General features: G+C 38.9%; 2 protein-coding genes across 4 annotated transcripts in view; one reads left to right on the top strand and one right to left on the bottom strand.

Moving 5' to 3' along the window:
* The first annotated feature begins 1,843 nt into the window (after positions 1 to 1,843).
* cd40lg (CD40 ligand) lies at positions 1,844 to 4,377 on the top strand. Its single transcript, XM_008420681.3, has 4 exons — positions 1,844 to 2,361; positions 2,670 to 2,697; positions 2,799 to 2,891; positions 2,981 to 4,377. Exons 1-4 carry the CDS (start codon positions 2,140 to 2,142, stop codon positions 3,349 to 3,351), a joined length of 714 nt encoding a protein of 237 aa, XP_008418903.1. The 5' UTR covers positions 1,844 to 2,139; the 3' UTR covers positions 3,352 to 4,377.
* Positions 4,378 to 4,960: 583 nt separating this feature from the next.
* arhgef6 (Rac/Cdc42 guanine nucleotide exchange factor (GEF) 6) overlaps positions 4,961 to 16,568 on the bottom strand; it is a 50,933-nt gene continuing 39,325 nt past the window's right edge. For 2 of the 3 annotated variants that reach the window (XM_008420677.3, XM_008420679.3), the window contains 6 exons: positions 12,817 to 12,837; positions 10,580 to 10,676; positions 9,496 to 9,582; positions 9,298 to 9,397; positions 9,014 to 9,068; positions 4,961 to 7,103 (listed from right to left, as the gene is read on the bottom strand). In XM_008420677.3, coding sequence (XP_008418899.1) covers positions 6,981 to 7,103; positions 9,014 to 9,068; positions 9,298 to 9,397; positions 9,496 to 9,582; positions 10,580 to 10,676; positions 12,817 to 12,837 — 483 coding nt within the window. In that variant the 3' untranslated portion in view covers positions 4,961 to 6,980. The remainder of the gene's footprint in view (positions 7,104 to 9,013; positions 9,069 to 9,297; positions 9,398 to 9,495; positions 9,583 to 10,579; positions 10,677 to 12,816; positions 12,838 to 16,568) is intronic. The other variant, XM_008420678.3, reaches the window with a different exon arrangement.

The following is a 16,568-nucleotide window of genomic DNA, read 5'->3' on the forward strand; positions in this document are numbered from 1 at the left end:
ACATTGACGTAATTTAACAGAGTGCAGATGAAAACAGCTTTGCTTTGACTAATAGAAATGATATTTACACAACTTACAGCCGATATTTATACGTCCCTATTGGGCCTTATAAAAAACTGTGACGGGTCAGATTTGGCCCACAGGCCTCCAGTTTGACACATTTTCAAAGCTTCATATTCAGTTTGTTCTCCGCAGGTGTAGAGCTGGAGCTAAGAACGTTTCGAACCACCAGGGGAAGCTGTGGAACTCATCAGCACTGACTTCAGCAGCAGCTACCTGCCGAAGGCTCAGGTGTTGATAGAATTAAACAAACGTGCAGAAAACTTGGAGTGCACACTGCAAACGCTTGCATACGCATTTGTTTCCTTTCTTCACTTTATCACTGACTTTATATGTGATCAGAGATGCAGGTTTATCACACAGCTTGGTTTCTATGCTTTCTGTGATAAAGACATTTTATGCAGCTGTTATTGCAAAAAAAAAGGCATTAAAAATAATTGACGATATTTTGAATAATGATTGAACCTCATTAAATATACAACAAATATTATCCACTTAAAAGAAAAATACAAAGAAGTGTATATATTGATTAAAAAATGTGGAAAATGGCAAGAGTACATTACAGTTTAATCAGTACATTCATTTTATTTTTGAAAAAGAATTGCTGCTTTAGATGCAATTCAAACTCATTCAAACTGTTTGTACATTTCAAAGTCAGAACGGAGGGAAATATTATCCTTAAATTTGCTTTAGTACTATGGAGAGAGATTATGGCGAAAAGAAAAGACGGAGCTCCAGTCAGACTGAATCATCCTGCAGCAACACCGCAGCTGCATGAAGTGAGAATGCAGCTCTCCGTGCATTCAGCTGTGAAACCGTGTTACATTAAAATGTTTCACTTTAGCTCAACTTCTGCTACCACAACCAAAGTGCTGTGGTGAAGTAGTGAAACTCCTTCAGATGGATAACCCTGCTGCGCATGGGAATCTAAAATAAGAAGCCTTCTCCATAAATCTCTGTGAGTTGTCTCTCCTCATCCGTCCTGATTAACAAATGTTAATGAGAATGGTGGAGGATATGTCATGCTGCGGGCCTGTTTGTTATTGACACGGACAAATCAAGACCACAAGTCGGCATGGAGCACCACAGGGCTGTGTGCTCGAGTCATTATTTGTACTTTATTTAAGCATTTCAGAAAAATTTGGAAGAGTTTTTTATTTTTTTTTTTTAAACCCAAAATTTGGGTTGATGATAAAATGATTTAGATTTTGACTCACTGTGAATCCATTGGCTATTCTTTCTTAATCATGTTCAGAGTTGGCAGCTGGACCCCATTCCAGGAGTCACTATGTGGGAGGTGATGTTTAACTGTGATGCATTAAAAAAAAAAAGCTGACATGACTATAAAGCATAGCTTCAAGAACAAAATATTTTTTTCTTTACTTTTTACCAAAGTAACAAAAGAAATAATTTTAGAAAAACTCAAGTAATACTATGAAAATCTGAAAAATCTTCTGCTTGTTCATACATTTGCTCTGCAGAGAAGAAACAACAAGCAGTCTTACGTTAAAAACTAAATTGCAAACAGAAACAGTGTCATTAATGCAAACCAGGTGTTGGATTTGACACATATGTCTCTGTTGATTAAACATATTATGAGAGTTAGTGTGATGCAATGGATGCTGGAGTGCATAGTTTTTTAAAGTCTTCAAAGTAGAAGACTACAAAAAATCTTCTACTTTTTATGTACCCTAAGCTTTTTATGTAGCTTAGGGTACATAAAAAGACCCTGAGCTCTTAAATACGATTTAAGAATCCAGTTTGAGCGTGCCGTGTGCATCAGAAACCACGTCACCATCTATTTACGAGCTTCTTTTTAAGTGTTGGGTTTTACGTGGCGGTGCAGAGAAACACTGCAACAAATGGAACCAAGTGAAACATACCTGCCGTATAGGAAGGAAGAGACGGCATGATGTATTTCACACGACACACTCACGTCCTCCACAAAGGTCACATCTCTCACAGATCTGAAGGGCTCAAAGCTTCCAGGAAGTACACGCAGAAAAACTCGTCTGCTTTGGGGAGCGTCTGCTCAGAAGCGCATGGGATGCCACGGGCGACAGGCCGCTCCACTGCATCATGATCAACACCTACCAGACCAGCATGGCGCTGCCGCAGGTGCCTCCGCCGGTGCCGCCGCGGCTCGGCAGGCCCGAGCCCATCCTCATCCCGACCCAGCTCCCATCGCCAGGCTACAGCAAGCCACTTCTGCGATTTCTGGTCTGCGTGGTGACGCTGCACTTGTTTCTGTCTGTCGGAGGTTTTCTATACCTGTACTACAATGAAAGACAAATTGCACATGTAAGTAGCGCCGTGGTTTGTAACAAAAGTCGTTTTGTTTTAAATCTAAAAGCTGAAAACTTGAGTTTTCTCACGCTGGTGAGGCAGACGCTGATGCAGATTCACAGGTTTTGCACCATCTAAAGTCTCACTAGAATTCAGTGTGAGATGCACAGGAAATCCTCCTCTGTAAATGCAACATACATGTCACACCTCATGTGCTTCTTTGGGCCACATGTAGCGCATTGCTAAAGTAGATTTAATACAGCGCAGAGAATAATTATTTGTCTGTTGTTCCGCTGATGTTGAACTTTCTCTTGTTCTTGCAGGCAACATACTCCTCACCACAAGGAAGAGGTAAATTGATTTTACTGATTATTGCTGTTCTGAGTTTAGAGAGAAAAGTCAATCAGATAAAGAAACCTGACATGCATTTGTGTTTTTTTTTCCTCTTTCAGTTGGTTTTCCCCCCGTAGAAAAACAAGAAACAACCTACAAAGCCTTTGCACGCATGTTAATTGGAAAACCAAATGCTATAATTGAGAAAAAATGTAAGAAAAAAAAAAAATCTGTTTTCTCTTTTCATAGAAATTCAGTTATAATTAAAACAATAAAAAACAATGTTTACTGCTTTTTCTAGCTGGTTACCTTGAGTGGAGAATGGACCTCTCAGTTCGCAAGAACATCAACTACTACGGCAATAGCTGGCTGACGGTCCTGGAGCCCGGTGACTACCTCATCTACTCCAGGGTGACCTTCTCCAAGCACAGCGTCGCCCCGCTGACCGGCTGCATCAAGCTGAGGAACATGGAGACGGGAGAGGAGAAGGAGGTGACCAAGGCCCACTGCAGCCTGAGCGACAAGGACGGCCTGAACCCTCAGCTGTGCACAGTTACGCTGCAGGACGTGATCACGCTGAGCAGGGGGAACCAGCTCTCCGTCTGGGTGGAAAACCTCTCGCTTGTGGACTACGGAAAGCAATCGACGAGTTTTGGGATGTATAAGCTGTAGGAGCCGCGTGGACCGGGACTCCAAAACAGGGATCTGCGACTGTGGATGGAATATCGATACTAAGAAGACTCTGCAGGAGTTAATCAACAAACTCTTGTGGAATTTAGAGACATTTCCAAACTATAATTTATTAAATAACATTGTCTTTTTCTTTGTTATTGTCAGTGATTGCTTTGTGTTTATTTATATAAATTGGACTATATGTAAAATAACTTTTATATTTAATCTGAATGATCTGGTTTTTTTTTTTGGGTGAGGGGAATTACACATTTTAAGAATTAGCACTTACATTTTTATTGTCCAGCAGCTTTTTATGGGTATTGTTTGACAAAAAAAACTCAAAAGTTCAGAAAAACAGCACTTTTTAAATGTGATGAAGAACAGAAACTGCTCTGAACCAGTGGTTTTAATTTTCTAGGGCACACGGCAGCAACTAGAGATGCATCTTCTCACGGTGACAAAGACACTTGACCTGTAAATTATCTTCACAAATCTGATGAGGTCAACTTTTTCTCTCGTCACCGTTATCCTTTTCGGAATTTAACCTTCTAAATCAAATCAATTTATCTCGTTTCAGAATTCAAAAATAGCACAGAATGGAACAAAAACCCCCATTTCTGATGGAAGATTTTAAAAAAAAGTTGATAGCTTCTGTTTTTTATGTTGCGCTAGAGGTTGCTAGATGGCAGCAGTTAGAGGATGTGAGGAGCCTGACCAGAGGATCACTGGACAAATCCAATGACCCTTTCAGCTCCCCTCACCTTCCTCTGCAGGGCTGCCATGTTGCATCATTACCCTGAAAGGTTTAACCTCTTAACTCAGAGCGGTGTTTTTTTTTTATACAGGGCTCTCTGGGTAGTGTCCCAGATTTTGGGGAAAACCTGAGCACCTGACATCTATTTTTAGTTTTTTAAGTTATGCAATCAGTGCTTGAAACGTGTTTTTATTGCTTTTTTCCCATGTCGATTTGGCAAGGTGCAGTAAAGAGATTTTTCACTGTATTTTAAAAAAGAACTGGAGAATGAATTCATTTCTGGACTGATTCTTTTTCTACACTGCGCAGAGATTTTTTTAAAAGCTCTTTTATTCTTGCATGTGAAAACACACAAAAGCTCGTTACATTTTTCAGGTTCGCCCCTGGAGGCGGAAACGAAGATGAAAAAAAACCTCTATGCCATCCATCTTGAGTCGTGACACTCATACCAGCCTCGCCTGGGCCTTTTTGTCCTCCTAAAATAGCTTCACTCTGCTTCTTCATGACTGTAACGTTTCCTTTTTAGTTCGTAAGCACACCTGCAGTACTCGATGAGTAATTCAAGCGTATAGGTTGGCAAATAAAACGTGCTTTTTTACATGGAGTGCAACAGTATGGAAAGTGTGAATCTCTATGGAGGTGTGCAGATGCAGCCTACTCGCACAGCATGTCACTCCTTCCACCGTGCAAAGGGTTTCCTGAGAGCGAAGCTGAGCAACCTACAAATTCCTGCGCTGCACATGTGATGAACATGGGGCGGAAAAGCCTGCCTGCCATCTGTGGATTTCCAGCATGAATGTAGAAAACCTTATTTCCATTTCTGTTATGGTTACAAACCGATTTTCAATCCAAAACTCCACTTGTTATATTAAACTTTTAATAAAAGAACAATCAAACCAAACATACAGTACAGAATGTCTAGAAAAAAAAAGGGTAAAATACTTGCAACAATAATTGCATAGAACAAGCTTTAAAAAAACAACAACAACAAAAAACAAAAACACAGTGGCGTGGAAATCAGATGGACTTCTTCCCACCAGTAAGTGCTCACAGAAGCTATTGGGAAATTCAAATTACAGTGTGTGGTGCTTAATGGAAACAGTCGTTTTGAGGGGAGGATGAGTCTCCGCATTATTAGATCACCCAGTCTGGCTGGTGAGACGAGTTGTGCCTTTGAGCCTGAAAGTTACACCTTTGCAGACGAACCAGCTGCATCAAACGCTACACAGCGCTGAGAAGTTTCTGAACAGAGGTGCGTGCAAAAACAACAAAAGAAACATAGCACACTTCCCACACAGCAACTGCCACAAATTCAACAATCTGGATCATTTGTGGATGAAAAAAAATGGACCTCATCGCTTCTAATCGGGAAACGTCACTGAGCGAAAGGCGAAAAAAAAAGCATCTGGAGGGATTTTTTTGTCAATGAGTTAAATTCAGTCCTTAATATTGCAGGTTGTTTGAATCTGACTGATGGCTGCTGGTTTTTACCCAGAGGTCTGTCAGGAAAGCAGTCACTTATTGCATTTCAGTTACATTCACTGTTTGTGTGCAGTGCGCCACATAACAGCGCTGACAGTGCTTGCGCTCGTCCCCATGAGGAAATGTACCGCGGTTGGTCTTCAGAAAGAGGCCACGACCATAAATAGGAAGCAAAGCGCTGTTTGTTTTCAGACCCAACATACATAACAACATCATTAAACTAAGCTTGACACTTTGAATATATTTCATGTTTAGTCCCAGTCGGTCTCGAACTCTCTTTTGGTTTTCGGACCCCTTCGGGAGGCACTTAAATATGTTTAACACCAACATCTGTTCATTTCCTCTGTTCCCAGACAGAAGTCTACAAATTCTCAAAGCAAAACGAGTTTCTCTTTTTCCTCTTTAGCAATATAAAGCAGGGTTTTCCTTGCAAAACGTTCTCCATAAGGCTTACACCACATTTTAAATGCCTGGGTTAGCAATAAATACGGACTATCCTTATAAACTCAAAACAAAGAAAGGTTATCTACTCAACATGTTAAAATGATTCCCATATATATTTTAGTAAGGGTTACCTCTTTGTCTACTTTTATAATAGCAAATAGTACAGAGTTACGTCTTTCCTATTTCGTTATGCAGATGCATTGCTTTGGAGTATATATGTCTGGATATATATTGATTATCGCATTTCTGATGCAGAATTTATAATGTAGAAACACTGTACATCCATGCAGTTTTTAAATAAACAGTATACAGCTGCATTTGGAGATTGAGCTGGTTAAAGTCACCTGTGCGACTTGCTGAAATGCCTATAAAACCCCCTGAACATGAATTAGATGAATCTTTGTCATGTTGAAAAATGCTGTGTATCATGAAAGCACAACAGGAAGATTTTTCTTTTCCATCAAGGAGCCCTATGGTAATAAAATACAACAGTGACAAAGTCATGATTTGGAGAGATCATCATCAGTCCGGTTTTAAAAGAAGTTCAGACAGGGGAAGCAGAAGAACTCGATGGCTTTTTACTCCTTTTCTATTCCAACAACAGCAGAAGAAGCTACGGAGAGCTTGTTTCTTTTTTTTTTTCCAAAATTCTTCCACTAGCAGGTCGGATCTTACAGTCCAAATGGGGGAGATTGCTTGAAACACAGAGGACTAGCCGAGCGGTTCGGCAGTAAGCATGCTCGTTTGGGTCTTCCGATGAGACGGAGCCGACTCCGTCGAGCTCCGGGCGACGAGGCTCCACGTTTATGTGCGACTGAAATGTGAAGACGGAAGACACGCATAGAAAAATAAACGCATAAGCACACAGAAACCTGCCCCGCTGCGAGTCCGCTCCTGCAAACGGGAGCTTCCAGGCCGAAGAGGTGAGCTGTGAGGACGGTCCACTGTCCTAATGGCTGCTGTCCTCCCAGCCGCAGTCGTTCTTCTGCTTGCTCAGCTTTCTCACCAATCTTTCCAGCTCTTTGCGAGACTTCTGCTCCTCCTCCAGAAACTGCTTCATCCACTTGTTCTCCTGTGGAACATAGGGGGGATAATAACATTAAAGAGTGAAGGCTCTTTAATGTTTGTCAGTAACTGGTTTGTCTCAGATTTGGGTCATTTCTAATGCTGAGGCGAAGGCATTCACGCCTCTTTAAAGGTGCATTTTACAGGCACAAGGTGTCATGTTACAGCACAATCAAGTAATTGTGTTACTTTCAATTGTCATAAAAACGATATAGATATCAAATATGACTTAAAAGAAATTGAACGTTGTAATTTAACACCTTAAAGCTGGGCCTGTGTGTTAAAAACTCCTGCTGTTTTGGGGACTCTGCCTTTAGGAAGCCATCACAACATGGCTCCTTATTTCTGTGCTGGAGAAGAGTTGCACCCAGATGTTGCAGGAAAACGTCATTCGGTAAATAATGACACTTTAGATGAAAGGTTGTACTAAAAGCTGCATTAAAAGTCCATTAAAAGGGTCCGTCTTATGCACATTCCTTCAAATAAAGTGTTACAGAAAAACATGAAATGCTCTTTAAAAGCTGGATCTCTTGAGCTGATTGGACAAAGAAAAATTAAACCAAATGACAACATAATTATTGGATTCACAAATTTTACTTATTGGTTGTGGAGATCTGAATTCCCTGTTGCTGCCATGTTGCATTGTGGGAACCCAGGGTTCCCTAAATCAGATCTCAGCGACTGAAAGGTCTGATTTACATTTAAATCTTTAAAGCGTTTTCTGTACAGGGGAGACCAAACACATGTGAGATCGACCAGCATCCTGTTATCTTCATACAGGGGGGTTTCCACAAAAGTGGTTTGATTGCTGGTTTGGAGTCAGAACTCAGTTTACCACCAGCTGTTTCGACTGCCAACACTTTGGCTACAGTACCAAGAAGCTGGTGGTCGAAACTGGTATGAAGTCAAAACAGTGGGAAATGAGTTCACTGCCCGTCTTCTTCCTTCTGGTTAGGCGTCAACAAATACAAATAATGGGAGGTTAAATTTAGTAGTAATAGTGGAGGAATTTCCATTGATGAAATAGTTCAGATGAAGTGAATTATTGAGTGTGAAAAAAGAAAAGCGACAACGAATTAAAACCAAGGAGAATCGTTTTCATTTACTTTTCAGTTTTCATTCAGCTCCACAGCTCAAATGGGTTTATGTGGGTTCTGTTGAGAACGTACGAGCGGTAAACATCTTACCTGTACCAAATAACTGTCTTTAGCGGAGACAACCAAAGAAGGACATTTCAGCCATTTTAAAATAGATTTAATTTCGTAGTTAAACTAGGCATGGACTGGAATGAGATACCCAAAACATGATTATCATAAAAAATTTTTTTTTAAAAACGCGATTTGATAACATAATATCATTTATGTGACAGATTTAAACTAAATTTACGACATAATGTAGTAAAATAGATGCTAACAATGATGAGAGAAAACCATTATGACCATTTGACTGTTTTGTAATACATTTCTATTAATGTATTACAGAAACAGTAAATCTATTTCTGCATTATTTCTATTCTGCTAATAAGGGAACTTGTCAGCTGCCTTATTAAGTGGCAGAAAGTTGGCTTAAATGTTTTTTTATTATTGTGAAAATTCAAAAACTTTATTGACAGGTTTATGCATTAAACCCCCTCCCACCAAGCAGAGGGGTCAAAACTGAGCCTGTTCTACTTTCTTGGCCAACATTTGCAAACTTCCATGAACTCAGTTTTTGATAATCTGGTTAATGCACAGATCTAAAAAAATAAAAGAAAAAAACAAGTATATTAAACTGAGGAACTGAGGAAGTGTTAAAAGTGATCATTTCTATTAACAGTTTGTATGTTTGGCGTTTGTGGCAACTTTCAGGTAGTTAATACCGCTCAGCATGTTCCTGTAATAAATAATTTAGCATTTTATTACAAGTATTCCAACTTACCTTTTTTAACTCGTGCACCTCGTCCTTTAAAGCATAAACTGCGTCAACCAGGCTCCTGTAGGTTAAAATATAAAAGCAGCATTTATTTGATGCCAGAAGATGCAAGTGTTACTTTACACCGGTTATCTTGTTTTAGCAAGCTAAACATTTTATTCTGTTTATTTGGACATGAAGGTGATTTTGTCGGTAATGGACCCATATTTGACTGGTGAATCCAAATACAAGCAAAGATTTATGCTGAAATATTCTCAAAGCTTATTCTCCAGAAGCAGCAGCATGCTTACTTTTCCTCAGTTACTGTCTGTCCGTTGCTCTTAATTTCCTCCACGATTATTTTCTCTTCTTCAGGCAGCAGAACCTGAGGGACACACTCTTTCCGTACCGCTGTGCATGTACACACAAATGAACACATGAGCTACGCTGATGCCTTTAAGACACACAAATCATTTTAATGCATCTGTCTGTGATGCGGCAACACACACCTGTGGTGGTTTGGTGCAGGCTGGCTCCGGTGCAATAAGCCTCAATCACCCGAAGTATCTGAGCATCTTCCTCCAGAGCAGCTGTGCCTGTCGAAATATGACTGTTATTTAGCAATCAAAGACACACGTGATGCCGTCTGGTGAATTTAAAACAAGAAAGAGAATGCTGATCGGCAGGGTGCATGGCACCAGTTTACTGTGTAAGGAAAGGTTTCACTGTAGTGTTAAGCAAACATATTGTTAATCCAACAGCTGAAGCAGGGCTGGACGTTATGGCTGAAAAACGCATCACGATATAAGCTTTTCATACCAGTCGATATCAAAAATTATTGATCCATTTTTTTTGTTTGTTTGTATTAAAAATCTGAAACTCTGCCAAACTGGTGGTGACCTTTTTCTGTTTTCTTTTTAAGGTTTTATTGGCTCTGGTGGCCTTTATCTGGTAGTCAACAGACAGGAAGGTGGGTAATGAGAGGGAGAAGACATGCGGCAAGGGTTGCCAGGCCGGGAATCGAACCTGCGACGGCTGCATCGAGGACTGGGGCCTCCATATGTGGGGTTGTGCTTAACCCCTGCGGCACCACAGCACACCCCCGACCTTTTTTCTGTTTTATACACCACAGTTTTCCTGACATTGCTTTTATTTTTAAGCAGTTACCGCCGGTACAACCTTAGACTGCTGCTGTTCAAGTTGCTCAACTTTGTGTTGCTAGGCAACCAGAGTGAGTGAGTTGCTAGGTAACTGAAAAATAGGACTATCTAATATTACATGGTAGGGAGGTGTAAGGTTTGAAATGCATGCACTTATTTTGCAAGGAAAAAAATTGGGATTAAACGGGTGTGGAAGTTTTACAAAAATAATTTAAGACAAATGTTACTTTTCCTATAACTAAAACAAGAAAATCTGAGCAAAGTTAAGATTGAAAATGCTACGTGACATTACGATTTTTAAGTTTTTAAAGATTTTTTTTACTCAATGACTGAACTTCACAATGAATTCAGTGCAAGAAAGTTTAGGCAGTGAAATATAAACATGAGTTATTTGAAATTTGGAAGTAGTTCTTGTTCAGGGAGAAACTCTTACTTTTCCTTATCTGAAACTCGTCATCAGAGGGCTTGCGGTCTTTCTTCCTGTTGCCTGGCAGGAACTTTTTTATCGGCCTTGGGCTCTTACTGGAGTCCTGCAGGAGCACAACAACAAACTCGATGAATCTCTGTGAACATAAACGTCTCGGCTCTACACACAGCTGAAACACGAGGCTTCAGTTCAAAACACAGTGCAAGCTTTTTGGGGATTTGCATCCCGAATGTACGCACAGTGAAGAAACAAACGAACCATCAACAAACAAGGCAGCAAGCACGAGTTAACCGAGACCAGACTGGCAGGAAAACGTCTCTGAGGTAAAATGCAGCCTGCTTGAAAGGGTTCAAATAAGAGCTAATCATTTCTATAGGTTACATCATGTGCGTTCAAAAATATAGCTGCAGGAAAATGAAGGTAACTTAACTACCAAAGCATTTGAAGTAAAAACTTAGGATTCAGTGTTTTTATTTAAAAAAAATCTCACCACAAACATGTGGTTTCATGAATGAGGGTTTTGCTTTTCTAATTAGCTTTCATTTAATTTGAAATCATTCATAAAAATTGTTTCCTCTGTGAAACAAATGAACACCAGAGGTGTGAAGTAATTCACCAAACAACCTGTTTAGTCATTGTGTGATGTGTTGTTCCTGTCATGAGTAGAGGCGAGGAGTGCAGACCGTCACCCTACTGTCACAGTTCCTTACATTTAGTCATTATTTAGAAACACCTCAAACTGGACAGCAATTCTCAGAATGTGATTTCAGTAATTCGATTCAAAACGTGAAACTGTTTTACATTCGTTGAACGCAGACTGATCTGCAACAAACTTTTATTTTCACTGAAAGTGATGCTTTTGACTTTGTCAATGTCGAATTGATTTATATGTTTACTTTTAAAAACAGTGTGGCTGGTTAAAACCAAAGTGCTGTGCAAAAACGATAACACAACAGGATAAGTTGATGAAAAGAGCTGCAACCAATAAAAGAAAGGATTTTTAATAATGTGGCTTTTACTTCAGGTGCTCTCAGTTCAGGAGCTTCTTAAGACGAGGAATCCAATAATTGAAGTAAAACTTCCTGAAAACATCAGTAAGTGACGTCTCTTTAAGAACTCGCCTCAATCTCCCTCAACTTGAGCTCAATTCATACCAACTAAAAGCTGCATTTATCCCCAATTCTTCTGCATTTTTTCCTTACACTTAACTTTCCATAAAAATGTTTGGGTGCAGCTCTTCATTTTTGGGTTTATCTTCCTTGTGAAGAATGTCATTCATTTAATTTGTAAGATGACTTTTCCTAAAAATAATTGTGCTTTGTAGGTTTTCTGTAATCTAATCTTCTAAGATACTGAATCTTGGGTTTCAATTTGCTGAAAGGAATAATCATCAAAATAAACAGAAAATAACTGGAATATATCACCTGTTTCTACTGAATCTATATCATGTGAGTTTTGAATTGAATTACTGAAAAAGTTAACATATTTAAGGGAATTTAATATATTGAGATGCACAGAGGTTTCAGTCTTGCCATGAAGGCTAAAACCTTTTAAGCTGAATAATGTGTTTTAGCTACATGTAATTAAAAACTGCAGAATTCTTGTGCTTTCGCAACTCTTCTTCTTGTAAAAAGCAGCTTAAAGATGCCAAAAAGGGGGGGAAATGACCCCATGTGTCACCTTTAAGCAGAAAATATGACTAATATGTCTAACAAATTCTGCCTCAGGCTGCTTGGCAAGTGATTTGAATGATTATGGCGTGTAGACGGCACACGGAAAACTCAGCTCCCGCTTTTTCTTTCCTTTCTTTCAAGAGCCACCTAAATGTTCATCCTTTATTCTATGATGTCAACATAGGTATTGCACTTATTTGCCTGTGTCGAAAAAAATCATTGCTGAGGGACAGACCCGACTGAGCTTTCCAGAAAAGAAGCTTCTCAGGTGGAATCTTATTGCTCCTGTGCGTCAGAAATTGATTTCAAAAGATGAAGGGAAACAAAAAAGGTATTTTAGTGGCTGGCTGACTTCTTGCAGGGAATGGAGGGAAGAGAAAACTCGCAGGGGCCACAGAAAACAGGAAACCAACATGATGAGACAATGAAAGAGAAGAAGTGAAGCAGAACAGAGCAATGGCATGTCAGCTCAACACACTCGCATACAGGCAACCCCCATCCCACCTCCCCCTGCCCACATTTTTACCCACAAGCACACACACACAGAAACAGAGACACGTCTAACCTTACCTTCATGATATAAGACATCCTCTAAAGAAGGCAGAACGGAAAAAAAAGAGAAAAAAGGGGAAAAAATGTGCATGAAACGTTACAATGAGTGAAGGGTGCGACGAGAGAGAACATTTCAAAACACCCTGAATGGATCAAACCTACAGTTTGTCTTCACAGAACAGGATGAAAAACTTAACATTTGAGTAAAGACAAAAGAAAAAAGGCAAAAAAAGAGATTTATCTACATTTACCTGAATATTATTAAAAAACAAGGTATTTTGAAGTTGTTTTGAATTTGATGACCGATTTTAAACGTCGTTCATGTTTACCTGTGTTGAGTGAACTGTTTTTGTGCTCCCTGTCAAACGAGTCAATTTTTATTTATAAATCACTTTTCATACACAACAAGGGAAACAATTCAATTAGATGTTACCTTATGTAACAGTAATAATGAGGCCAAGCACAGCAACATAATCTCACCATAAACAAATCTGACATATCTGACCTTTAATCACATTCATTCAGTGAATTAATGCACTCAAACATAAAATGTGCTTTAATCCTGAAAAAAAGAACCTTAGGAAACATTTATGTAAAAAATGTACTGAGGTCACAGTTAGGTCACACTCCCCAACAGTTCCTGTAAAATAAAATGTTCACATTTTATTTTTTTCAATCTTTAGTAGTTGATCGATCCCATAAGATGTCATTAACTTTATCAATGACTTTCAGTTTTTCTGGGTCTCATTCACAACTCCTGAAAATGAGTAAAAGTAAAGCAGACGTGGGTGGATCTTCATAAGTCAGGAAATGACGACCGGCCTTACGTTATTTATGAAACCAGTTGTAGCTGTAACCAAAGTAATAACCAACTAAAATTATGAAAAAGCATTTATTTTTATGTTTTCTTACTTCTTCAGCAACTATTGATTACAGATCAATACTTTCCTGTTTCCCTAGGAGAATTGAAATGACATGAGGTCATTTTCCCTTATAATGAATACGACATTCAATCAAGGCATATTTTCCAGTAGATAAAAAAAAAAAAACAGCTACAGGAAATGTTACTCTTTACCCAAACTCACACTTATCTACAGTCACAGCAATATTTAAAACGTCTAAAACAACTGAAACTGTGATAAAAGACGTTGAACGGGAACCCAAGTTTATCTTGTCACCATCCACAAAAAAAAACAAAAAAACTTAATGCTACATAAGCACCTTACAGGGCGGCATGCTGGGTAAAAGGTAAAGATAATTTTGTTTATATAGCACATTTTTAGCAACAAGGCAATACAAAGTGCTTAGGGTTACTAAGTATCCATAGCAACCATTTAGTTAAAGGTTTTCGCACTTTTACTGAGGCTTTCCTCTGTAAAAGTGCCAATACTTGTCTAGCGCATAAGTAGGTTTACACGATTTGATTTGTTAGTGAATAAAAATGAATGAAAATGTTGTTTAAAGTCGCAGTATGTAACTTTTATAAAGAGTATGTTTTATAAATATTTGCTAAAACTGTCGGCGTGTCATGACAGTTTGTTATGAGACAGATAATCTGTGACAAGATCGATTTCCTCCTCCTCCTCCTCCTCCCTGAGCTGAGGAAATGCACCGCTCCCGGCCAAAAACAACCAATCACAGCCCGGAGGAGGATCTTATTGCTGTCAATCATCCTCATGTACTCGCTGCTAAATGTGCTAAAGGCAGAGGAACAACTCGGTTACAGAAAAAATGTCTATCTACCGTTATAACTCGCCTTAGCATTCATGACAGGCTCTGCCAGATGCAGCGACCAAGGAGATCCTTCTCCTGGCTCTGATTGGTTGTTTCTAGTTAGCATTGGCAGCACTGGGAGAAGGCAGAGGAGCTCTTTTTAACCACACATTATCTGCCTTACACCATTCTCTCATAGTTTGACAAATATGTAATGTCCTTGTAATAAAAGTTACATCATGCAGCTTTAATGACCAGGAATTTGTGTTTCATCTTTCATCATTGAACCTACTATAACCCCACAGCTAATCTGAGGTAGTGATAGCATGTTTGTGGTGCATATAATTTGCAAACATGGAACACATTTGATAATCATAGATAAGATTAAGCTTTTGGTTTTGATCAGTGCACCTCCAACCCCCCTCTTCTGCTTCATAATTGGTGCAAGCACATCTGTGAGTCCCACGCTTCCTACACTCGATGTGTTTGCTGTCAGATGAGCGTTTGCTCTGTCCAAACTGCTGCGGCTTCTCAGTTTAAAAATTACCGTCAGTGCAATAGCGAAACACGCAAAGAGTTACGGCTGCACAGAAGAGACCTCCTCAGTAGATGGTTGATGTCGGAAAACACCAGCAGTAACAAAGTGATTGTGCAGAAACAATTTTGTCAGAGTCTTCTGTGCTTTTGCTATTTAGCTCTAGTTGACCTCAAACGATGGCCGAACCACAAAGTGCCCTAGAAATTCTTGTGCTGATATTCATCTGGACACACAAAACTTACAGTACCCCACTTTTACAAAAATAAGAGTAATGCATATATTTATGGAGCCAGCTATTTTGGCACAGTAAGTCAGCAGTTCATATAATAGTTTGAGTAACTTACTTCAAAAGGTGAAACCCATTATAACACATAATCAATATGCATGAAGTAATATATATCAGCTGTTTATTTCTGCTAATTTTGATGATTGCTGCTTACAGCTAAGACAACCCAAAATTCAGATTCTTAGAAAATGTAAAAAAAACAAACAAAACATGACTTACATTGCAGAAATGTTGGCTTATTCTAAAATGTGTCCATGTACTGTAAAGTACACAGCCCTTGGTCAGGGCTCCTTTTGCATGATTGACTGTATTAACATAGCAGGAACTAAAGTGATCAAGCCTTCAGTTTGTCTGCATTGTTATCTTCCTCCAGGCAAATAAAATCTGCACCTCCATAATGCTCGACAGCCAGGAGAAGCATTGGGTCCAACTCATCTTCCTCATTTTGGGCCTTATCAAAAATCTGAATGTCCTTAAATTGCCAGAATGCATTGATAAAACCCATTAAATTGCTAAGATATTAATAAAAAGCAGTTTCAGCATCCAATAAGTGTTTCTTAAAATTAAATAACATTGAACATCTTTTCACACGCTGATCAGTCCCTCCAGGAGTTTGTGATTGCGTTGGTGTTTTTTTTTAATATTCAAAATCACAGATTTTGTGCCTCTAATTTAGAAATATTTGTAAGGACTTTTCAAGATATTTGAGCTAATGTATGATGTTAAATGTGACTTTATATTAATCACAGATTTAACTTGACATCAGTCACTTAAGCCCAATGTTTTTGACCAATTTTCAGAGAAAATGTCAGTAAAATAACAAAAATGTGGGGAACTGTTGATTTTGTGTGAATTCTGTGTAAATTTTGCAGATTTGTGAAAAAGTAGAGGGACTTACTGATATAATTTGGAGTCTGGAGGGCCAGGTAATATTCTGAGAACCTTAATTTGGGGTTTTCATTAGTTACAAGTCACATTTGAAACCAGAAGCTTACATATATCAAATGTGTGTGTAAAGATTTTTTCTCACTGACTGAAGTTAAATCAAACCAAACTTCACTTTTTTTTTTTTTTTTTTTTACCATTTTCTTTACATCTATATAATTAAAAAAATCTATGCTCCACCAAACTTCCCAAGTCATTAGCTGCTCTTATCCAGATGTTTTAATTAGGACATCAGCATTAAATCTGACTAATTACCCAGCATTATTTTATAAACACACCAGTTTAAAC

This window comes from Poecilia reticulata, chromosome 10 (assembly GCF_904066995.2).
Source record: "Poecilia reticulata chromosome 10, P_reticulata-male-v2, whole genome shotgun sequence".
In the NCBI taxonomy this organism is placed as follows: domain Eukaryota; kingdom Metazoa; phylum Chordata; class Actinopteri; order Cyprinodontiformes; family Poeciliidae; genus Poecilia; species Poecilia reticulata.